Source organism: Syngnathus acus, chromosome 11, assembly GCF_901709675.1.
Source record: "Syngnathus acus chromosome 11, fSynAcu1.2, whole genome shotgun sequence".
NCBI classification, from domain to species: domain Eukaryota; kingdom Metazoa; phylum Chordata; class Actinopteri; order Syngnathiformes; family Syngnathidae; genus Syngnathus; species Syngnathus acus.
The window spans coordinates 3,632,518-3,654,935 of record NC_051096.1 but is presented as its reverse complement, the minus strand read 5'-3'; the positions used below and the strand labels follow the sequence as shown (position 1 = coordinate 3,654,935).

At 47.4% G+C, this 22,418-nt stretch overlaps 3 protein-coding genes across 11 annotated transcripts; all 3 read right to left on the bottom strand.

Annotated features, from left to right (window-relative positions):
- Nucleotides 1-9: 9 nt before the first annotated feature.
- cgnb (cingulin b) lies at nucleotides 10-10,115 on the bottom strand. 3 transcript variants are annotated; one of them, XM_037263414.1, is made up of 21 exons: nucleotides 9,977-10,115; nucleotides 7,206-8,186; nucleotides 7,047-7,132; nucleotides 6,894-6,963; nucleotides 5,497-5,585; nucleotides 5,301-5,427; nucleotides 5,023-5,235; nucleotides 4,035-4,183; nucleotides 3,651-3,677; nucleotides 3,272-3,377; nucleotides 2,969-3,169; nucleotides 2,666-2,755; nucleotides 2,130-2,366; nucleotides 1,894-2,064; nucleotides 1,678-1,839; nucleotides 1,509-1,598; nucleotides 1,354-1,437; nucleotides 1,159-1,277; nucleotides 988-1,096; nucleotides 634-797; nucleotides 10-553 (listed from the first exon to the last, which is right to left on the bottom strand). In XM_037263414.1, exons 2-21 carry the CDS (start codon nucleotides 8,154-8,156, stop codon nucleotides 427-429), a joined length of 3,372 nt encoding a protein of 1,123 aa, XP_037119309.1. In that variant the 5' UTR covers nucleotides 8,157-8,186; nucleotides 9,977-10,115; the 3' UTR covers nucleotides 10-426. The 3 variants fall into 3 exon arrangements, with proteins under 3 accessions (XP_037119309.1, XP_037119310.1, XP_037119311.1); XM_037263415.1 differs by having other exon boundaries at nucleotides 5,497-5,582; XM_037263416.1 differs by lacking the exon at nucleotides 3,651-3,677.
- A 206-nt stretch (nucleotides 10,116-10,321) lies between these two features.
- Nucleotides 10,322-14,637, bottom strand: pygo2 (pygopus homolog 2 (Drosophila)). Of its 3 annotated transcripts, none has more exons than XM_037263417.1 (4): nucleotides 14,391-14,636; nucleotides 13,761-13,825; nucleotides 13,002-13,054; nucleotides 10,322-12,853 (listed from the first exon to the last, which is right to left on the bottom strand). In XM_037263417.1, exons 2-4 carry the CDS (start codon nucleotides 13,810-13,812, stop codon nucleotides 11,213-11,215), a joined length of 1,746 nt encoding a protein of 581 aa, XP_037119312.1. In that variant the 5' UTR covers nucleotides 13,813-13,825; nucleotides 14,391-14,636; the 3' UTR covers nucleotides 10,322-11,212. The 3 variants fall into 3 exon arrangements, with proteins under 3 accessions (XP_037119312.1, XP_037119313.1, XP_037119314.1); XM_037263418.1 differs by having other exon boundaries at nucleotides 13,761-13,822; XM_037263419.1 differs by lacking the exon at nucleotides 13,761-13,825 and having other exon boundaries at nucleotides 14,391-14,637.
- Nucleotides 14,638-17,600: 2,963 nt separating this feature from the next.
- Nucleotides 17,601-19,827, bottom strand: s100s (S100 calcium binding protein S). 5 transcript variants are annotated; one of them, XM_037264538.1, is made up of 5 exons: nucleotides 19,273-19,438; nucleotides 18,941-19,046; nucleotides 18,711-18,760; nucleotides 18,276-18,429; nucleotides 17,601-18,202 (listed from the first exon to the last, which is right to left on the bottom strand). In XM_037264538.1, exons 3-5 carry the CDS (start codon nucleotides 18,722-18,724, stop codon nucleotides 18,023-18,025), a joined length of 348 nt encoding a protein of 115 aa, XP_037120433.1. In that variant the 5' UTR covers nucleotides 18,725-18,760; nucleotides 18,941-19,046; nucleotides 19,273-19,438; the 3' UTR covers nucleotides 17,601-18,022. The 5 variants fall into 5 exon arrangements, with proteins under 5 accessions (XP_037120433.1, XP_037120434.1, XP_037120432.1 ...); XM_037264539.1 differs by lacking the exons at nucleotides 18,711-18,760; nucleotides 18,941-19,046 and adding an exon at nucleotides 19,592-19,827 and having other exon boundaries at nucleotides 19,273-19,444; XM_037264537.1 differs by lacking the exon at nucleotides 18,941-19,046 and having other exon boundaries at nucleotides 19,273-19,434.
- Nucleotides 19,828-22,418: the final 2,591 nt, after the last annotated feature.

Genomic DNA, 22,418 nt, shown 5'->3' with positions numbered 1-22,418 from the left:
ATCAGAAAATGTGATGACACTCGTTTTATTAGTCAAAATCTACTTTAACGATCTGCTAAAATTACAGCAAATTTTCCACACGGTTCAAGCAAGTGCAATACAAGGATACAAACAACAACAACTACTTTGAGGGCCTTCCAGTGAAAAGTTACATTTCGTATTTGGGTTATAAAAATGAAATTAGAGTCACAGTGTCGATGTGTGTGATTGTCTTGAAGAATATACACAGCAAATACAGTCGGTGTCCAATGTAGGCTCAGATGATTTAAAAGTCACATTCAAACTGCAGCCATTTTTTTTTCCAGGAAAACATAAATTTGGGGAAAACAAAAATGGAATTTTTTTCAAGAGGAAATATTCAATAAATTAAGAGGATTTTACAAGAAAAAGTTGTAAAATAAAGCACTGAGGCTGAGACTTTTTCTTTTAACAGTTGGAGCCTTGGTGGTGGCTTTCGTTCAAGATGGCGGCGACGTTCACGTCGAAGAAAGTGTCGTCGTCCTCTGAGCTCAGTGTAGTCAAAGCGCTGCGGTGGGAGCTCTGTACTTTCCGTCTAATTGTTTGGGGGGGGGGGAAAATATTTTTAAAAAAAACATCAATCGCAGAGAAAATGATTGTCATGCTTGTATTTACTTTAATTCCGATTCCAGGGCTGTGACTTTGGCCTGCAGCGCCTCCTGGAGCTCCTGCTGCTCCTCCAGATCCCTCAGGACCTTCCTGCGTACTCCCTCCAGACGCTCCACCTCTCCTTCGCTCTCGTCTACCTGCCGCTTGAGAGCTTTCACGCGCAGGGTCAGCTGCGGGCAAACCAAAAGGTCAGAGGGCAAAAAGGGTTCTCAGGGGAATGCCAACACCCAGTATGCGCATTGGCCACCAGAGGGCAGTATAACAGATTAATAGATGCATAAAACACAGAAGACTCTGATGCAGGAACATCAATCTTTTTTTTTTTGCCAAGTCTGAGTATTTGTCTGTGAATGTGTTCACCTGATCTTTTTGTTCTACGTGCTGGATCCTCTCCTGGTCCAGCGTAGCGTTGACCTCCTTCAGTTTCCTCTCCGTTCGTCTCTGAGAACCCTGAATGCTGCTCTTCTCGCTGAATGCAAAAAAATATATATTAAGGGAGCTCAAAACTGTGCATATTATTATTTTTTTTACCGTTCTTCACTGCGCAACCTCTCCTCCAGCTCCTGAATTTTGCTTTCCAGCACGGCGATGCCGGCCGAGGGTCGAGTTTGTCCCTCCATGTCGGCCACGCGGGACTTGAGCTCCTTCACCTGCACCCGACCAGACACACGGACGACGTTAAGAAAGCATCTCGAATCTGGCGTCATTTACAATTTCCTCACACACCTGCCTCTCGATGGCACTCTTGTCCATCTCCAGGTCGTGTCGGGCCGAGCGCTCCTGCATCAGCTCGGAGCGGAGCTGGTCCACCTGAGGAGTCCGACCAAGTCAAAAACGGAACTTTGCAAATAATGCCGCCGAGTAACGGGGTTTTATTCGACCTGGTCTCGACTGCGTGTGATGCGATCGTTCAACAGCTCCACGCTGCTGCGCTCCTCGTCCAACTCGATCTCCAGGGTCTTGATCTTATCCTGGCAACATGATCCACGTCGGTGGTCACATTAGCGGCCTGAGGCGTTGATTTTCTGAGATTAGTGGCGAGCGGCTCACCTCCAGCCCCCTGATCTCGCGGTTGCGGTCCGTCTGAGTTCCCTTCTGTGACTCCAGCTCGCTCTCCAAGTGCTTGAGGCGGTTGCTGAGGAGGTCTCGCTCCAGCTGAGCGCTGTCTCGTTCCTCGCTGCAGCCCAGGAGCTCCTTCTTCAACCGGGACACCTGAAGAAGCAGATTTTGTTAGTATGTATAGATGAAGTAATATGAAGTCCTGACCTCCTCCTGCTGAGTCTTGAGGTTGCTCTGCGCCCTCTGCAGCTCGGCCATCCTGTCCTTGTTGCTGCGTTGGGCCTCCAGCAAGTCCTTCCGGGAGCGCTCCCGGTGCTCGTCCAGCTGAGTCTGCAAAGCAGCCACCGATTGCCGCGAGTCGCCCATCATCACCTCCATCTGTACGGCGGGAAGTTTGCGTCAACTCTGAGGCGAACCGGAAGGAAACGAGATTAACACCAAACCTCTTTGTTCATCTTCTCCAGCGCTCGGTCCAGGAGCCTCTTCTGCTCCTCCAGGTCGCCCTTGCTCCGCCGTAGGGCCTCACGCTCCAAGTCCCTCTCCTCCAAGCGGCGGCTCAGCTCGTCCTTCTCCTTAGCTAGCCGCGACGTCCCTCGCTTAGCTTCCTCCAGCTGGGTCTTGAGGGAGCGGTTCTGGTCCTCCTCAGCCTCGGGGTTGCGGGCCGTGCTGGACTGCAGCCTCTGCGGAGAGGAGCGTTGATTCTACTGTTTTTGCCCCGAATCAAAAATCAAACTAAATTGTTATTAGCTTTCTGTCTCCTTAATCTGTTTATGCTACCTATCATTTTCATAAGATTATTTTGCATCCAAGAGGGGGATTATTTTCCCATGCTTCAGTCAGGATTGTAAATAGTGTGGGTGGCTGTTTTGTTTTGATATCGTACAGTATGGCTATTTACATAACGTAGTGTGTGTGTTGTGGGCGCAGCGCTGCAGTGTTTGAGTTGCTGCTGTTGTGATCGCAGTGCTGCAGCGAGTACCATGCGGGCGATCCTCTCTCGTAGGCGAGTGTTTGCTTCCTGGAGCTCCGCATTGGTGCTGTCATCCACCGATGAAGAAGACGAAGAGGCCTGCGGACAAAACACAAACGAGCGTCTTGGTCAATAAACCGTGTCTTGGGTAAGTTCAATAATATGAGGGAAAATAATATAGATGTCAACAAGTGCTGCTGTTTTGGTTAGCAAATGAGTAAAATAGGCCTAGTGATGATTTTAAATAATTCGTTACCACCCAGAGACACTAATAATAAGAATTTATAGAATGACCCTCCCGTCTGCATTTACCTGTTTGGCTTTTTGGAGGCTCTTCTCCAGCTCGGCATTCTGCGCCTTGATGTCGGCGATCTGCTCCAGGAGCTGGGCCTCGCGCTGGCTGCTCTCTCTCTTGAGGGCTTCCAGAGTGTCGCTCTTGTCGCGGAGGGCGTCCCGCTGCTCGTCGGCCGCCAGGCGAGCTTGGCGCAGGTCGTCATGGCAACGCTCAAGCTCCTTGAGGATTAATGGGCGGGCGAACAAGACTGGCTTGAATAATTGGCTGTGAATTTCCTTGAGAGTTTATTACAAGATATCGGAACAAATGGATTGTGTTACCTCAGCTGACGAGGGCGAATGCTGCTTTTGCACGGCGGGTAGCGAGTCTTGAACGTCCTTCAGCTCGCTCTCAAAATGTTCCTTCTCCAATTGACACTTCAGAAGCCTGCGGGAGAACCAACAAGATGGTTGGAGAGGATGCTCACGGTTAAAAGAACCAAACGCAACACTCACACTGCAAAGCCAAAAGAAAAACACATTTAAAGGGGAGATTAAGGTTGCAAACTGGGTGAAGTTGCTTAAAATTGATTTTATAGAAAAATTTGTGATTGCAGTTAGTAACTCAAGGGAGGGCTCAACACACATCACCCAAAAACAAAAATGTCTAAATCTTGATTCGAAACTACGTCTACGCAAAAGCCAAACGCTCTCTGCTCACATGTGACTGCCGGAGTGCATCCCCGTCCTGTCGGATGAAAAACGCAGGTGTTAAAAATAGAAGAGAGCTAAAGAAAAAAAATAATAAAAAGAAAAAAAGATAGAACATCTCGACTGCTGCTGCTTTGAACTGTGGGATATGAAAAATGGACAAAAAAAAAAAAAAAAGAAAACATCAAACAGAGAAGTTGCTTGATGCGGGGCCAAGGCTGGAATGTGTTATGACAACCGAGTGCAAAAGAAGTAAACAGCAAAATGTACAAAAAGGCCCGCTGCAAAAGATAACACGGAATTTGGAATGGAATATATGATGGTAAAGTACAGTTTATTGGATGAAAATTTGTTTACGGCTGTTAAAATACTGACTACAGAGAAAAATTCGCACTTTTGTTGCGTTTGTTGCAGCTCCTGCGAGGTGGCGTCCAGTTGCGACTTCCAGTCCTCTCCTCGATCCCTGCAGCTGTCCAGTTCCTCCTCCAGGCTCACCAGGGTTGAGTTGACGCGCTCGCGCTCCTCCTCGATCTGCTCTTGCGACTGACAAAAGACATTAAATAGCCATTGGGAATAAGTAGCTTGCTGCAAAAACAACTTTCAAAGTATCCACTAAAATAGTGAAGGTTAAAAAAGAAATGGACCAAATAGAATGCAATGTAAATTGAAAGGGGGAAACACAAAAAAATAAGAAAAAATAGAATTAAAATAAAAAAATTGTACAGTATAAAAAAAAAAATAAACATTTGGTAACAAAAATAAATTTCATAAAAATCTGTTGACAAAATATAAAAACACTAGAATAAAAAAATCTTATAAATAATATAAAAATGAAAAAGATAAAACCTTATAAATAATATAAAAATGAAAAAAAAAGAATAAATAAAATAGAAATAGTACAAAAAAATATAATGGGGTGAAATAAACAGACCAAAACTAAGTTTCCCTAGTTGAGTTAGACTCATCACCTTGGCTAATGAGCCACGCGCTGCTTCATCACCTATCAATAGTTTGGATTTCAAATCACAGCCCAAGTTTGATGTTTCTTCCACAGGCAGTCGTCAGCTTCCTCCACTGCACGCAACAACGCTCCATGATAAGAACGAGACGCACCACTGTCAAAAGTGTCTGCTCTCAAAGTCTTCCTGCTGCTTTTTTCCCTCCCCGCGCAACGCGTCTCCTCCGATGAAGCCTTCAAACTCGGCCTCAAATATTCTCGAAATAGCGCACGTAAGGCGAACCCCAAAATCTGCTGTCAGGAGAATTTTGAAATGTTTTTTTGCGGCGATCACAACTGGCTGTATTCTCTTTTAACTCGCGTCAAGCTGAGCTCGACTGACTTTAAGGTCCGACTCAAAAGTAGCGAAATGACGCCGGCGCACCTGCGTGAGCTGTTCCATGGTCTTACGGAGGTTGTCCATGTCTCGTCCGTACTGCTCCCGGAGCATCTCCATCTCGCGGTCGTGACACTCCACCTCCTCCTTGAGCGCCCCCTTCAGGGCCGTCAGCTCGCGCTCACGCTGCCGCAGCGTCTCGTCCTGATGGCGGCGCCGCGCCGACGCCTCAGCCAGCTCCGCTTGCAGGCCCGCCACGTCCTGATGCCAAAAACATTTCCATGGTATTTTTTATTCCGAATTGCGTAAGAGGGTTGCGTTCGTACCGTTCTAAGCGAGTCGGGATGGGTCGCCGTTTCCCTCCTGAGCGCGTCCTGAAGCTCGGCCAGCTGATCTTCTTGTAGACGTAGGCGAGACTCGGCCATCTCTCGACCGATGCGCTCCTCGGCCAACCTACCGGCGGCCATTTTAGTTGAATGCTTGTTGGGGTCTTTTTATGTTCTCGACAAGAACCATCCTTACTCTTCTTGGGCTCGCTGCAGTTGCTTCTTGCAGTGAGCCAGTTGCTCCTCCAGCTCCACCATGTTGAATTTCTTCTGGATTCCATCCTTCTGCACAAACACACAAAAGTTGAAAGTCTGGAGTCAAACCTTGCATTAATATTATTCGCTCTGTATCATCTGCCTCGCTACTCTTCTGTGGCCTAGTTTCTTTGAGCGTCTTGCGGAGAACCGGTCGGACCGGCGACGTGCTGAGAATTTGTTAAGACAAAAACACACACACACACACACACACGCGCTCGCGCACGGTTGCCGAGTGTTAGTGTCGCTCGCCCACAGCCGACCCCCCGTTTGTCATGACTGAAGAAAGAGATCTATACGAGCGCTTATCCTCCCACACACTCCTTACAACACACAGATACATTAGAACAAAAAGTATCTGGTTCCTCAGGCAGCCCCCCCTCATTCTGCCCCCCCCCCTTTTTTTTTTTTACGAGACATGCATTTTTAATTGCAATTGACGTAATAGGATAAAGAACAAAAGCACACTCGTCTCACTCGGGTTCAAATGGGTAAGTTTTTTTGCGCGGGGGCGGTTCAGTCTCATTAAAATGGAGGATATGGATCTTGTTACCGTAACGATCCCGGGGGCGGAGTCAAAGCGATGAAAAAAGTCAAATGGCAAAAGTCCAGACTAGATAATACTATTGCCCTACAGTTAGAAGGAAGTATGATGTCACACAATGGAGACAAAAGCAAACAAGTTGTGTAACCCAACACTGCAAACCACTGTGGCGAACATAACACTGCAGTAAAAAACAAAAAAAAAAAAAAAAAACCACATACAGCATTTTCATCATTGCCAATTAAAATTCAGATGCATTTTAATAATCGGACCTTTACGCAACACGAATGCCTACTTCATCATTTTAGTAATTAGTACATTAAAAATGCAAAAACAATGTGGGGGCTGACCACATTGGGCTACTTTAGGACTCCCTTGTGGTATAGAAAAGCCCCCCCCAGGCAAGTGCCGGGTTCCAATCCTGTTGAAATATTAATGCCTCTCGATGACCGGGCATGCGCACGGTTGCGTAGCGACCAGGCGACAACACAACGAGGCCATAACGCACACAATCATGAGGTGCGTTTGGATGGAGATTTATGCAGGAGAGCCGGCACGTTCTGAAGACGACAATAGCTAACGGCGGGAATCGGAGTGCCTTGCTTGATTTTGTCACAAAGGAGGACACGCTGGCAGCCATCTGTTTGCTTCATTAGCAGAACATTACACCAGACACACTTTGACCCACATGCAAAGCCCCCCCGCCCCCCCCCCCCCCGGTATGCTGTTTGCTAATTATGATCCGTTGATTCGCGTTAATATTTCAATCCATAAAAACGACAAATTGACCATACCTTGAAAGCCCCGGGAGTCTCGTAGATAAAGTTGGTCTTACTTCCGAGGGATGCTTCGGTCTCATTGGTGCTGATGGGAGATAAACAGATGGGGGAGGGGGGGGGATTACTCTTGAGTGGATTACATGAGTTGGATCCTGGTGCCGTAGTTACCCTTCTTTGGGACCGTTGTAAATAGCTTGCTTGGTGGGAGTCTTCACCCCACCGCCGGCGACTTTTTGAGTCCTCGGTGGGATCTCCTAAAGGACGGAAGCGACAAGTATGAGAAAATCCGCTGATAAGTGAAACCATTACCATCTTAGTGGTCCTTACAGGTTTTTGGGTCGTGACCGGAGATGTCTCCTTGGGAGGATATTTTGAGTGTGACGTGAAGCTCGCACGACTGGACGCGCTGGAAGATAGAGCGTAGGGATTGAAGGTCGGGGAGGGCGGCGAGGGCCGGGAGGTTTCCTTTCGGGCGTCCAGGCTTTTGGAGCGCTTGCGTTCTTCAAACTTGAGCTGCTGCCGGGCGCCGCTCCGGCCCCTGGTTTGGGAGGATCCACCCGGCGTCCGATTGTTGAATTTACTGATGAGCTTATTGATCGGAGCGAGGGAGTTTGTGTCGATGGGCTTCTCGTCGGTCAACGGGGGCTCCGTAAGCGGTTCCGAAACCTGCTTGTTGGTGTATTTCGAAGGGGAGCCTGCGAATCCGTTTTGTTTGAACCCCCTGGGTCCGGCACCCTTGACTGGTTTCAAACCTGCTTCGTTGTACTCTTCCTGACTGGTCCCATTGTGGTCTTTCTGCGCTTCACTCGCGGCCGCTTTGACTTGAGGTTCTGCGGTTCTGGCTTCCTCCTCCCCGTGGCTCCCCGCCTGACCGTCCCCAGGAGGTCTTCTTAAGGGGCTCCGATAGATTTCCCCATCCTCATCCTCGGGAGACTGACTCACACTGGCGCTGTGAGGCGCTGCGAATTCGGCCACGCCGTTGCTTTTGGGACCGTTCTTGTAAGGCGACGAGGGTGCCACGGGGCCGGCGCCCGGCGTGTTAAGCTGAACGCCGTACGAGTCGCCCTTGGCGCCGTCGTTCAGCACCACGTACGGCTGCCCGGAGATCCCCTGAACGCGCACGGCCACGCCGTATTTGCTGGCGGGATGGGGCGAGGCGGAGTTGCTCGCTCTGGATTTCTCCGGCGTTGCGCCGCCCGTGTCGTGGAGGTCCTTGATGAAGCGGATTTGAACGCCATAGTCCACCGGGGGCTTCCTGTCGGCGGAGAGGGAGCTCATGTCCACTTCTTGGCTGGTGCGCAGGGTAGCCTGACAGGAAGAGGACATGCAAATGAGGTGAATAAAGGTTATGATTCATAAAGACTGAGAACATTGTGTGAGATTCAAAACAGTGGCGTGCAGTGCGAATTCTGCCTTGTTTCGAGGAGCTTTTTAAAACTCGCTTCACATCACTAAGGACATTAATGAGGCTTTTGCACCGCAGGAGTTTTAACAAAAACAATTAACTCCTCTTGTGTTTTTTTCCATTGTGTCATGCCAGCGTTAAATAAAAAATGCTTTACTCCTGCCAATGACTCTTGTGTACGTATGTTTTCTGGCATGACTGGAAAGCAGGTGGCACTACTTTTTTGCCATGTCTCAGAACAACGAGAGTGAAAGAAGAGTACACCCAGGATGGGGCAAAACGCATCCTGATTGTTCTGGCTTTGCGGAGCGTAAAACAAAAAGGGGGTCTATGTCCGCCGTGGGCCTCCTCTTACTCTTTGCCAAGGAGTCACTCAGGCGGAGCGTGTTGATGTTGAGCGGCGGCAGCCAGACACAGCACAAATATTCTCATTCCTGCCTAGCAATAACATCAGAATGCTCTCAATTTCCCATTCCCAGACTTACGTTGCGACCCTCGGCGGGGAATTAAAGTCTAACCTGCTCTAACTGACCTGTTATAGTATAACACATGTTACCTTGGGAATCAAAGTAGGTCTTTGTTTCACTGTGTTCCCCAAAAAAAAAAAAAAACATTCCTCGGATTCCAGACGGTCCCTATACACACTGCGTGGCGCGTGCTTTGCCTTTGGATAGAATACAGTGATTAAGAGGACACGACAGCCACTGAGGGGGGGACAGCACCCCCACAAGTGGGAAGGATGGGTGGATTAATGCAGAAAGAGAGAGGCTGCTTCAGTTTGTCGATGAACTCGCAGGAGCGCCGCGACAACTGTGAACCAAAGCGGGAATGTCGACGAACAGGCCAAGCTGCCCCCTCGTTTCCTTCTACTTTCGCTCTCCTCAATTTCAATACACCCTCCAGGGGGTAGAAAAGAAAAACAAGAAGCACAGACTTGACTGATAATGAGCGACGCTGTTGTTGCCATCAACAGGGGGTGTTATCAGTTTCAATGTTTGAGTGACTGGCACTTGGGACTTGTGCATCAATAATTAAGGATGACCGCAGATAAACATTACAAACTGGATGCATCTTTTTCGAAGCGCATTAATGAAGACCTAGAAACAAAGAAGTCTGGTTTTTCGTGTTGTGGGTTGTCTAATTAAAGGCAAAATTGCCTTGCTTGTAGTATTCCTTTGGTGTTTATCTAAAGGAGGGCGGCCTCTCACCTTGTGCAAAAACAGCAACAATATGCTAATTAGGCTTCATTAAAATCACCTCAAAGTGTCCCCTTGATTTTTTTATTTTTTTTTCTTCAGGGTCAGGATTATTTCTGGCTGCAAGCACAGATCAAAAAACATTAAACATAACGATAATAAAGCACACGAGGATTTTAGAACACTTCACTTCTGTTTGTCTATCTGCTGCGGGGCGGTTGCGTCACACCCACCTGTCCAGTCAGTCGGTATCGGTGTGCGTCGAAACCACGAGCGGAGAGAAGTAAACAGTCATTAATCGCCGTCGTATCCAATTTAAAGCTTAGGGTTGCTATAATTACGACGTCTTATTCGAGTTTATGCAACGCGCTGTGATCCAATTAGCGCGCGGTGCTTTTTAGTTTGTGCGCCTGTTTACTACGCGGCCACATGGTGAAATCATTTACACATTTGAAACGTTTATGTTTAAATAAACATGTAATTAGGAGGAAACTTACCTGTACGGAAATATCCCGAAGCGTCCTGGTGGGATGAGACGAAGGGGACTATCGCTGCACCTCGCTGCCAGAGCAACCTGTTGCCAAACACGCCTGCCCGCCGTGGCCACGCCTCCGGAGACACGCTATTGGTCGGAAGCTGCAGAAGAAGGCGGGGACAAGAGCGCTCTTCATTCAGCAAACATCCAGACAGGTGATGAAAAAACATTTGAAATTGTTCTTACTCACCTGCAAGTTTTCAGAAAGACAGTTTAAGTCAACAGGAAAGAATCAGACAAATGTACAAAAAAAAGAATCTTGTCTTTACTTCAATTTTCAGTATCTTCCCTCACACACTCCTTTTTCCTCCCGCCGGGTGTTTTTTTTTTTTTTCTTCCAGCTTACACTAGAGGGCGCCAGAGCACAGCACAAATATCAGCCGGTACAAAAAGCTCAAAATTTCAGTACACAGACAACAAAATAAAGGCAACTTGGACATTATATCGTGAAGGGACAATATCAATAAAGACAATTTTCTCTCATCATTTGGTGTCCCCCGGGAAGGCCGAAATAATCAACACGGGACTTTTTACTGCATTGTTTGATGCGACACGTTTTCAAAGAACAAGGATGTCCGAAAAGCACTGAGTTCACATTTTATAAAGACAAAATGGCTGACTTAATTATATATATATTTTTTTAACTTGTTTTTTTTTGTTCATCAGTTGGCTGTTTTTTTTTTTATTTTTAAAATGCTGATATTTACAATGATTTCTGCTCGGTGAGGTATGGAGGAAAACAACATGTAAGCCCCGCTTGCTTCTGCTTTGGATTCAACATGATTATGTTACAGCGATTGTTTCATGTCCTGACGATTAAAAATACTTATGAAAAGTTCAGGCACTGTTTGTGTGACGTTAATAAATACATTGGGTGAGGGGAGGGGCGATACAGGGGCGACTCAAACTGAACTTTGCATCAATTTTTACTGTGTGGTGGCTTTGAATCAGCGCAGGAGCTCGTGTGCCAGTCAGTGTGTGTGAGGTAGTGTGTTGGTGTCAGTGCTGGTTGTCCGAAAGAGTGTGTCAGATAACATTCAGCTTTTTTTTTTTTTTTTTTCCTGTGAAGGTCATCGGGGGGCTTTTTTTTTTTTTTCACTCAAAGTGCTATGTTTGGATACAAGCATGGATGTCAAGAGATGGTTATGGGGTGAAGGCGTAAAGGGCTGATTAAATGTTTGTTTGTTTTTCTTTTCCCTCAGCTCTCATTGGCGGCCACCAGCTGGCCCAGTCCCTGGCGTACAAACACGGCCTGGATGTCCTTGGTCTTGATGCAGAAGTCACAGGCCCACACGGCGGCGCTCTCCCTGGTCAACAGCCCGTAGGCGGGCTCCGTCAGGCCCGTGCAGTCGCGGTGGAACCAGCGTTGGCACGAAGCCTCGCACAGGATGGCGTCCTGGTCGTCGTGTACCTCCGACACGCACAGGCCGCAGGGGAACACCATGCCGGGGCCGCCGAGCTTCCCCGGACCTGAGCCGGGACCTGCCGAGGGGGCGGACGGGCCGGGGGGCAAGGGGGACTGCGTGTTGGGGGTAGAGGTGGAGTTGGAGGGCGGGTTGGGGTTGCTGCCAGGGGTGTTGCCTCCATTGTTGTTGGACAAGTTGTTCTGACCCGAATTGGGGCCCGTGTTGGGCATGGGACCGCCGCTACCGAGGTTATTGTTCTGCTGGTTGTGGGAGACAGAGCCCTGGGCAGAGTTAGGTGGAGTGGACTGTTGCTGGGCGGAGTTGTTCGAGTTGGGGGTGTTGGCATTGTTGGGGGGCGGGTGCTGGGCCTGGCCCGAACCATTCAGGGGGCCGCCAGGCGAGGAGTTGGGGTTGGGTTGGGGCTGCGCCGAGGACGGCTGGCCGGGAGTGCCGGCATTTGGCTGCTGGATATCAGGGTGGCCCGGGAAGTCTCCTCCAGGCTGTTGTGGACCAGAGTTAGGAGGGGGGCCAGGCGTGGCGTTATTAGGCTGAGGGGGCCCATTTGGGTTTAAGTTGATCTGCTGTTGCTGAGGACCAGGCTGAGGTCCTCCTCCGCCAAAATTCTTTCCATCCTCATTGCCAGGTCCTGGTGGGCTGGGACCAGGATACGGGCCATCCTGCGAAGGGGGGAATTGTCCTTGAGGGGGCATGCCCGGTAAACCCCCCAACATGTTACCTCCAGGACCACCACCCATCGCACTCATCATGTTCATCCCCTGACCGGGCCCCATGCCACCCATGGGAGGCATGGGCCCATGCGGGGGCCCTCTAGGGCCTCCTCCACCAGGTAACGGTGGGCTGTTGAAAGGGTGCCCGCCCTGTCCATGTTGCTGTTGTGGCGGCATGCTAAATCGAGGGTGGGGTGGACCCCCTCCTCCAGGACCTCCCATAGCGCCTGGAGACAACATGGGGTTAAAGCCTGACCCGGGGTGCATTGGGGGACTAAAGTTTGGTGGTATATTGAACTGGGACGGACCCCCGGGAGGGAACCCACCACCCCCACCTGCTCCCCCACCGCCGCCGCTCCCGCCCCCTCCCCCGTAACCAGGCATCCCCCCAAAGCCCAGCTGGTGGTGAGGTGGCCCAGCACCTGATGGCGGTCCAAACGGCGGCCTGCGCCCAGGTCCAGGCTGCCCACCGCCTGGTCCCCCCATGAAACCCATGGCTCCGCCGCCCATCCGGCCTGCACCGCCATAGCCGCTTCCTCCGCCTGCACCTGGACTGGGTAGGAACGGGGCACCGCCAGGCCCGCCCCCTCCGCCGGGCCGCGATGGCGGTCCAAAGTCATCGTCAAATGGGTTGGAGGCCACCAGGTGGTCGACCATAGGCGTGGGAGGGGGCGCAAACTCTGTGAGGTGCGAGAACCCCGCCGCCTACATTTAAAGAGAGAGAAATGAAGGATTAGCACATAGCATACATAACCCATTAATGTTTGCCCCCTTGCATGTCACACAAAAAAAATATCAAATGTCAATATTTTTTTATGTTCTCCTTTAAGCATGGTTAACAAATGGCGCTGACCTGTGACGTGGACTTCCTCGCTTTCTTCTTCTCTGGGCTCTTCATTTGTGAGGCTGCGAGGGAAGGGGGGGGGAAAATAAGCAGAAGAGGGGTAGAAAAAGGGAGAATGTTATTATGAGCTTGGTGGACCACCAATGGAGAGGAGCGCCACATTTGGATTGGCCAATACCCCTTAGTGACAGAGTGGATCAGCTTTATTTTTTTTCCCTCGACCTAGGGCCTTTATTGTTTTGCCTGTCCCACGTTTGACAGACAAGATGAAGTCAATGAAGCGACATGGACAAGATGCCGTACATCCAGGTTGTTACTATCAGAATCGTGAGGGAAAAGAGCATGTGGGGGGGGAAGAGAAAGGCCGCAAACAAGGCAGAAGATGACGGGAGGGGGACAGGAAAAAACATGAGGATACAGTGAACTCCAGCCTATTTGCAAACTCACATAATTTTGTTTTCTGTGGAAACTAACCAACAAGTAATCCCTAAAAAACTCACTGTTCATGGTTGATGGAAGGATGTCAACTTGTTAGTTTCCACACAGCAAAAAAACGAGTTTGTGTACTATAAATAGGTGGGGGTTCACTGTCCATTCATAGCAAGAAGTCTTGAAACCTCTTCAAGAAAGAGCCACCACCAGGGACAATCAGGACATATAGGGAAGGGGGCTAACACAGACCCAGTGCAGCCTAATGGATGAATCCAGTCGGATTTTGTTCTGTTGTAGGGGAAAGGGGTGATGGGGGGGTGAAAGTCAATTTCCTACCTTTGCCTCGTTTTCCTTGTCCCGCCAGTAGTCTCCCCGATTCGGCAGCCATTTAGCTAACACTACTGCCGGTGAAGTGGCGTGTCACCGTTCATATGCAAGAGAAAAAGGGGTTAAAATGACCACGGTGACAGCGAGAACGACGTCTACTACGTCGGGGACATGTCACAAGCACACACGGCTTCTAGTTGGGTGACTGGCCCAGGTCTGTCACGCCGGGATTTGGTCTCCAAATCAACGCCAACAATTATTTAAAACCAGAAATAAAAAAGCGAAAGTGAGCTAGTTGCTCTTCTAGACCCTTTTGTGCTTTAGTTTCCAGTTTAAACTCAATTAAAGAGTCCCACCGTCTCCTGTCTACAAATGATCATTTGCAGATGTGCTAGGTGGCTAGCTAGCCACGTTACCCCAAAGTGTCTCGTTCGTAGCCGCAGTTCTGTGTCGCAAATTGGACATTAGACACCCGCAATTGTGATTCATGACAGGTAGCCTCTTATCACATCACCAAAAATAAAAAAAAATCGAAAACAAGCAACCGTTTCGTGCTGTTTGGGTGAAAGCTGTGCTAGCGTTAGCTCGCGAGCTAGCAGCTAGCCATCTAGGGGAAGCAAAAAAAAAGAAAACCTGTACCCTTTCTCCGTTGCTCAGGCCGCTCGTCCCCGTTTACAATTCAGACTCCACGGTGGGTTACGGCCAGCAACCCGGTCCTCGCTGGCACGACGTACGTTTGCTGGTCCAGCATTTAACTGAAATTGATGAGGAAAAACGCGAATTGTGCCATAATTTATCGTGGCCTTCTCTCTCTCTACCGGACAAAGAGGGACGAACAGGAGTAGCCCGTGGAATGTTCCAAGTCGGCCTACAATAGGGGTGTTTCTAGCTTAAAGGTGCATTACCGCCACCTACTGTGTAGGAGTGTGGGCAAGAGTAAATACCATCCCAACACCGTACGTCAGGTATTGTCAACTGGCGGTCCGCGGCCCTCTAGTGGTCCGTGGCGGTATTGCAGGTGGTCCGCGAAATTGGAAATAGAAAGGTTTTTTTTAATAAAATGTATTTATTATTCAAACTTGATTTATTTACCAGCTAACTTTGTGAATATTTTGCCGATCCAAATTATGTCAAATGTAGCTGAGATTCTCAAAATAGACATGCAGATGGCCTGTGTCGGTCTATCCTTCGGTGCAAAATAAAATATTCCGACAAAGCAGTGGCCGCCGAATTGCTTCTTGGTTATAATGGAGGTACCTTGGACAAAACCAGTTGAAAACCCTTGATCTAAATCTTCCTGTGATGGATAAGTGCCGTGTGGACCTTTCAGGCCAGCTTTGATGCAGACATGACTTTAATCTTCCTCATTGCATTCAGTCTCTTGTAGAAATCAGACGTCGGGGCTCCAAAGACCTCCTGTGAGTGCAAATGGAAGGAGGTCAGATCCTAATGGAAGGTGGTCAACTTGAGGGAAGAATAGAAGGCGAAAACACACAAACTCACTCTCTGCTTCCCTCCAGTGGACATGCTTTATTACTGCACCACCTTTCATGCCAACAAAGAACAGTTTGTGTTGTTTCTGCAGAAAAAAAGCCTCAAATAAAACGCTTGTCAGATAATTTAACACAGGACAGGTATTTAACGATGCCTCCAAGCACCAAGAAACAGAAGATGCAGGCAGGCGACGGAAGTATGTCATCTTTTAAACACGCTGAACTAACTCAGTACACATTTGCCACCAAATTAAGTGCCCAGTCCCCCAATAAATTGCAGCTGTTTTAAGTAAGCTTTTCCTGATCATTATGATTTCTGGTAAATCAACAAGAGATGTCCAAAATGAATTAAACTATGCTATTAAATTTGTGATGTTATGACTTGATTTGTAATCATGCAATTGTTTTGGAATTTGCTATAAGGAAGAATGCAATTGTTGAACTTCAAATGAACCCAAGCAAACTTTAACATAAGGCGGACACACACACACAAAAAAAAGCATGTAAATCAAGTTGCATCACGTTGGCGGCCCGCCATCCTCGAAAGGAAGCAGGATTGTCGTTTTTGGCCAAACCCTGTCGGATGGATCGCAGATGTTGCCGGAGTCAGACACACCCCGGCTTGTATGCATTTTGCGTGATTTGTGGAAATGACGTGAAAGGCGTTTGAAAAGCTCCTTAATCTCTCAATGCCGCTCCCAAATGCATCAATAATGGGAAGAGCAAAACACAGGCAGTGGGCGTTGTTGACGTCTGCTCTCAGAGGAGACGATCAAAGCATGAAAACATGTCACCCTCCCCCAGAAGAAACGGCCTCCTTATAAAAGATGCCCGACTGACTGAATGAGGCTACACAATTCGTACTAAAATGGCCACTTGAAACCAAAATTGTCGACTTCCTGTTCCTGTTCAGGTGGAAACGGGCCAGGCATCCTGATACGTTTGCCCTAAGCGAAAGCAAGCATTATAATTAATATCCATTCCTTCCTTTCGCCCCGAGTAATTATGATTTGTTGGCCTCGTAATGAATAATACTCCTGGGAGGTCTCCTTTTCATTCCGCAGAGATGCATTTCATGAGCCCGAGGAAAGCTCCGATTCCATCCTGGAGAGCAGGAGTCAATCACAAGTCGTTATCCGATATATCTCTTTTTTTTATTTCATATATGTTAATAGAGCCACGAGCTCCACTCTACACCCAGATGCGTCATTTAATAAGTGCGCCTCATCCCTCTTCCGTAGAGCGTGACGCATAAGTTACCTGAAGGCGCTACGGTGGCCCGGATAGGTCATGGCTAATGCGAAAGCCACACCGCAAATTGAATACAGAGTCACCTGAGGGCCAACAAGGTTTAAATTACAATTTATGAAAGGTGCCTTAGATTATTTTCTACTAAACTTGTATATGCGTGTCCGGTGTATTAAAGATTTCAAATTTATGTGCGGTATTGCACTTTATTACTTAAATTTAATTTAAACGACATTTGTTGATGTAAGAAGAGACCACAGGGTGGAGATCCATATTGTTTGTGTACAACCAGCGCTATTATGCTAATTGCTAATAAATCAAATGTGACAGCTCCCCGACCACAAGCGATTATTTGCACCCCTTCAAAGTGACAAACCGGTAAATGACATACAGCGGCAAGTAAAATTATTCCCCTCTAGGCTATAACAGACTTAACAGAGCACTTTGCAGTCCAACTGTGTCAAATGTCACACATTCAAATCGGCCAATCGTAGCAGGCGTAAAAGCAGTTGACTCCGCCCACTTGATGATCGCAAGGAGTTGCAGCATTTCTCTGCAATTGCTTTTGTGTGCCTTCTTGTCTTTTTTAGTTTATTGCTTTGTGCGGAAATGTTGACTCCTCGTGTGTGTGTGTGTGTGTGTGTGTGTTGTGTGTGTGCGCCCACACAGGCCCCCGTGAAGGACAGTCCTTTTGTACATAGTCACAACTTAGACATTCCTGTGTGATTATAGTTCTGCCTTCCAAGTTGCATTCTTGTCTGCTGTACGCCATAAATTGAATTCTGTCTCTCACACACACACACACACACACACACACACACACACACACACACACACACGCGCTACCCCCACCCTGTCTCTTCTTCTTTTCCGTTCCCCCGCATCCCCTCGCTTTGTCGAAAGTTTTCCACGTGGCTCAGAGTCCGACATCTGGGTCAGCTTAGGCTCAACAAGACTTGCAGGATATTGTTGGCAGGATGTGGGAATGCTCGATGGGAATCCCCAATACACACACATTCACATTGGCATGCACACACACTTACCTACCTATCTCCACACACTATGAATGAAACCTAATTTTATCCTTGAAGTGAGACGAGGACGAGCATTGGGTTAAATATCACATTTAATAATTGGAAAGAATGCATGAGTCATTACCAAAAAAAAAAAAAAAGATTACAAAAAAGACACAAGAAGGGGGTGGGGAAGATTCCAGTGCTCAACACAATAATATAATCTGCCACGATTCAATCTTAGGTTGACATTCTAGTCCCGTGCAAAAAGTTTCTTGTCTTTACAGCACAAGAAAGATTTTATAAAAGCTGATGGGGGAAGACTGAGGGCAAAGTGCAGCCAAGTAAAGACTCTGGGCAAATTGTACATACAGTGACGTATGTCTGATGCTACGTGCTGTTTTATGAAGAAATGCACGGTGTTGGTTAAAGATTGCGTAAGGCCCCAGAAAATGTTCCTCATCTGTGATTTACAACCTATTCCACCCACTGCTCCCCCTCCCCCTCCTCTTTCCTCCTACTCGGCCGACTCGCAGCCTTTAGGCTTGTCGTCCGACTTGAACTCCAAGAAGAAGTCGTTGCAGGCCACGGTGAGGGCGCCCATCAGGATGATGAACTCGGTGAAGTCCACCTCGCCGTCGTTGTTGGCGTCCAGGTCGTTCATGACTTTCTCCACTGCCTCGTTGTCTTTGGAGTTCTGGCGGAGCGACATTGAGAATACGGGCCTGTTCGTACATGTGGGCGCATACCTCACGCACAGTGACGCTTACCCCTAAGTAGCTTCCCAGCTCTTCCAGCAAAAGCTCCTTGAGTTCACCCCGGCTCAGTGTGTACTTGTCGCCCTCCTTGCCCGAGTACTTGTGGAAGGTTTTGATAAGCATCTGCATGGCGCTTTCCAGGTTGGAAGAGGGCTCCTTGGACATGCTGAGGGCGGTAAAAAAGGTCAAAAGGTTAGGCTCGGCCACCAAACGCCCGCTCCGGACCTCCCCCGTGCAACTGGCTAGCATGTGCGCTCACATGGGCAAGCCAGGGCCCGAGTTCCGGAGCCACCAACAAGAAAATTCATGCATGGGAAATGAAGAAGAAAGATCATGTTGAGGATTTGTGCGTGTGTGTTTTTTTTTTATTGTGTGTGTGGTTGTGTAAAGATGCATGAGGTCAGCTTTTTTTTTTTAGGGGGGGAGCATTCAAACGATCTTACACACATTGTGTCAGGCATCTTGGCGCTTCTGCTGCGACCGCGGCGCTGTGGAGACTGTGCACAGATACAAACAACTCGCTGTCAATCATAAAAAAAAGGAAAAAACGACACACAGACCTCGGAAAGAGACACAGGGAGCTCGTAAAAATAAGTTACGTTCAAGGATCGAGTTGCTGGCCCTACTGCGTGTGTCATTATCCAAAATGGACACCAGGAGTGAAACACAAAGCTCACCTGGGTGACGCTAAGAGGCCGAGTAACCTGAGGTGCTCGATGAGACAAGGCCTCCACACTTGCTTAGTCAGCCAACATCCCGAAACTCCAAAGCTATTTTTAGAGCCTAATATCAATATCGGCGCGTACGATGAAATGACGCCAGGAAAGAGTCGAGCGAAATGAGTGGAAACGATATTAGAAGTAAAAACAACACAAAGTGTTAAAAAAAATAAATCAAGAAAGAGTCATGAGGACTACAAATCAGGTAAAAACCCCATTTTGTGAATGTAGAAGCTTTTCAGAAACATCAATTGCCTGTAAATCTGTATCGAATCAAATGAGAGTCTTACCTGGCGGAGGACCTCAGAGTTTCTTGACGAGGTGCAGAGGGAGCCAAGGCGGAGACGATGAGGACAGAGAGGGACAGTGGCTTAAATATCACCCCATCACCCCCCACCGCTCCTCCTCCTCACCCCCAAACGTCCTTCACCCGACCTGTCCCATCTCGGCCTTCCTCTTCTTCTGTTCGTTGACGTCGAGGATAGAAAAACACACAATTTTTCCGCTTCATGAATAAACTACATATTGGACCCCATTTTTTTCGTCATAAATACATTTTAAAGTAGTATTTTAAAAGGACGATAGAAGGATAGCATCAAAACGACTTACTCAATTCGCCTGATGTCATCTGCGTATTGTTTCTCTTTTAATAAAAATAAAAACTTGCGTGCGTGTGAAAATTCATGTTGACGAATGGCAAAAGACCCCTTCGGCTGCCCAACAACATGCCTGACCTAAATTAAATTAACAAAGGACCCCGTCGACTGCCTAAAAACGTGCCTTTCTAAATCAAAAAAACAAAAACAGACCCCTTCGGCTGCCCAACAACTTGCTTGAACTAAATTAAATTAACAAAGGACCCCTTCAACTGCCCAACAACTTGCCTGAACTAAATTAAATTAAATTAACAAAGGACCCCTTCAACTGCCAAAAAAACTTGCCTTTCTAAAACAAAAACAGAACTTTCTATACAAGTACGCTTTTGGGGTTAACCCAATTCCCAAATTCTGTACCCCAACATCCGTGTAAAATCGAGATTTAGGTGTACATTAACGTACAGTATGTATCTTGGGTGTCCTTTTTTGGATGTATGGGACACATCAGAACCAAGGAGACACATGGCAGCAAAGTAGTTGGGCTAGGTTGTCACAGTTTTATTATTCATGATCAGCGGTAACACATTTATGCAGCGTTAAAATGATACAGCGTTTACGTGGAGTAAGAAAGAATGGAACATAATATATGGAGTGGCGCAACAAGACAGTGGACTGACACAAACTGAGGACTGCACAGTGTCTCTCTCTGGGACGCTTATCTTCATTTCCATCTTGAGTGGGGACATATTTGCAAACACTCCCTTCTACTTTTTACCCCTGCGGCGTGCTTTTCAGCATTTGCATGAAAGTTAGCGTTGGTAGGCGCGGCTAACGAAACAAAAAAAAAAAAAGCAATCGATAAAAGACCAAATGAGATGTTTCCAGGTTGAGGTATCAGAGTCACCGTCGATACATCGATCCAGTTTTCCCTTTTGTTTTCCGAAGGTCACGTTTAAAGCTTGCAGCGATCGCATTCATTATAATGACAGGAAGTTGGACTGATATGTTGCTTTTAGTTTTCGGAAGTACCTTGAAAAGAGAAGTGCGGTGAAGCCTCGACTAGATCGCAGATTTTTGTGGCAGCGTTATATAAAAAACTGAAGCCCTAAATGCCCAATATGTTAATCACCATTGTGATGATAAAAAAAAAAAAAAAGGATTATAAAGGCTGAGCAGAGTGTGCAATATTTACAGTGGGAGTGCCAGGAGCACATGACTTTTATTTGCCAAGCGCTCGGCGGGCGTTGCGCACAGGCCGTAGTGGTTGTGTTAGTGGTCGTGGTGTTAAAGCCGACAGCATGCGCAACATGAGTCTTTTTTCCTTAGGTTTGCATTATTGATGACGTGACAATTTACAAAGCATTAAATCGTAATTAACAAACGGGAGCTGAAGGTTTACATACGAGCACGTTGCAACTGGCTGGATATATTTTTTCCGGGGGCTCAGAGTGCTAGACAAACAAAATGGAAGGGATGGCTTTCAGGAAATTGTGTGTGTGTGTGTGTGTATCCCAAGGGTGTGTGTTGTCTAATCCGGTCAGGGAGGAGACGCAATGTCAGGTCAAACGGGGTCTTTAGACTAACTAAAGGGCCACAAACAAAAACAAAACACTAGCCTGGGCGACAGGAATGTTTTTTAAACAACTCCCACATTGGAATTTTCCATATTTGAACACAAAAGGATCGTGGTTACATTCAACGCTGCATTCGGAAAAAATGTCTCAACTCTGGAAAACAAAAAGCTAAATCAGGTTTCCACACCAAACAGTTTCCCTTAATTCAGCGCAATTACGCCGCAATTCTTTTGGCCTCCAATCTCGGTTACCATAGTTCCGTTTGTTTAGTCGCCCCGAGTCGAACATGATTCTGCAATCCCAATCTGGGAAGATGCACGCTCACTCTCTTTCCACTCAGGCCTATTTCCAGCCTCCCCCAACTTGTAACGAACAAGGATCGTTTTGGATTCCCTCCTCGAGTCTTAATTATTTAACGGCACACCCGATCTCCGTGTCTAATTGTGGCTGCGGTGGGGCTTTAATGTCGCTTCCAGGTGAAGTGAGGATATAAAAAGAAGCTGAAGAAAAAAAAAAAAAGGAGGAAAAGGAGAATAAGGAGGAATGCAGTTTAGTGTATTTATTGTCAGGCAAAAATCAGCACCAAAAAGCATTTGTGAGTTGCAATAAAATGGGGAAAATTAATTAGCAATAAAGGAAATATAGTCAAGTACAACTAAGGATGGCTGGATATATGCAAACTATTCCCTTTTTGAGCACAAGGGGTGTAAACGGCGCCGTATTTTCACATGATACGGGGTAAATGTGCTGTGTTAGTGGCATGCACATGCTAGCAGTGGTATGTCGTTTCGCAAGGCCCGCTTTACTGTAGTGGTTGTAACACATGGTGTCGTTTTAGTGCATTCGACGCCACAGATGCTCATAATTCATAGTCGTAAATCTGTCGGAAATTTAGGACTCTATCCCTGTTGCTGATGTTTTAGTTTTAGGTAGCCAACTAGCGAGCTAATTAATTAGCTTATGGTATGTAGGTACAGTGATCCCTCGCTACTTCGCGTTACCGCGGCTTCACTACATCGTGGTTTTTTTCCCCCAAATTAAAAAAACATTTAAAAGTCAAAATAAAACTTCTAAATTCAGGAAACGTGTCTAATCTTTAGGACAATGTAGTATTGCTCCAAATGTTCGTTTACATTCCTTTCGAAGTCCGTTTTCGCGTGTTAGCACGATCGCGAATTAGCATCTTTCCGCTAACTTGTTAGCCTGCCCAGTACTTCTTGTTGGTGACCGTACTTTGCGGATTTCACTTATCGCGGGTGACTTTTG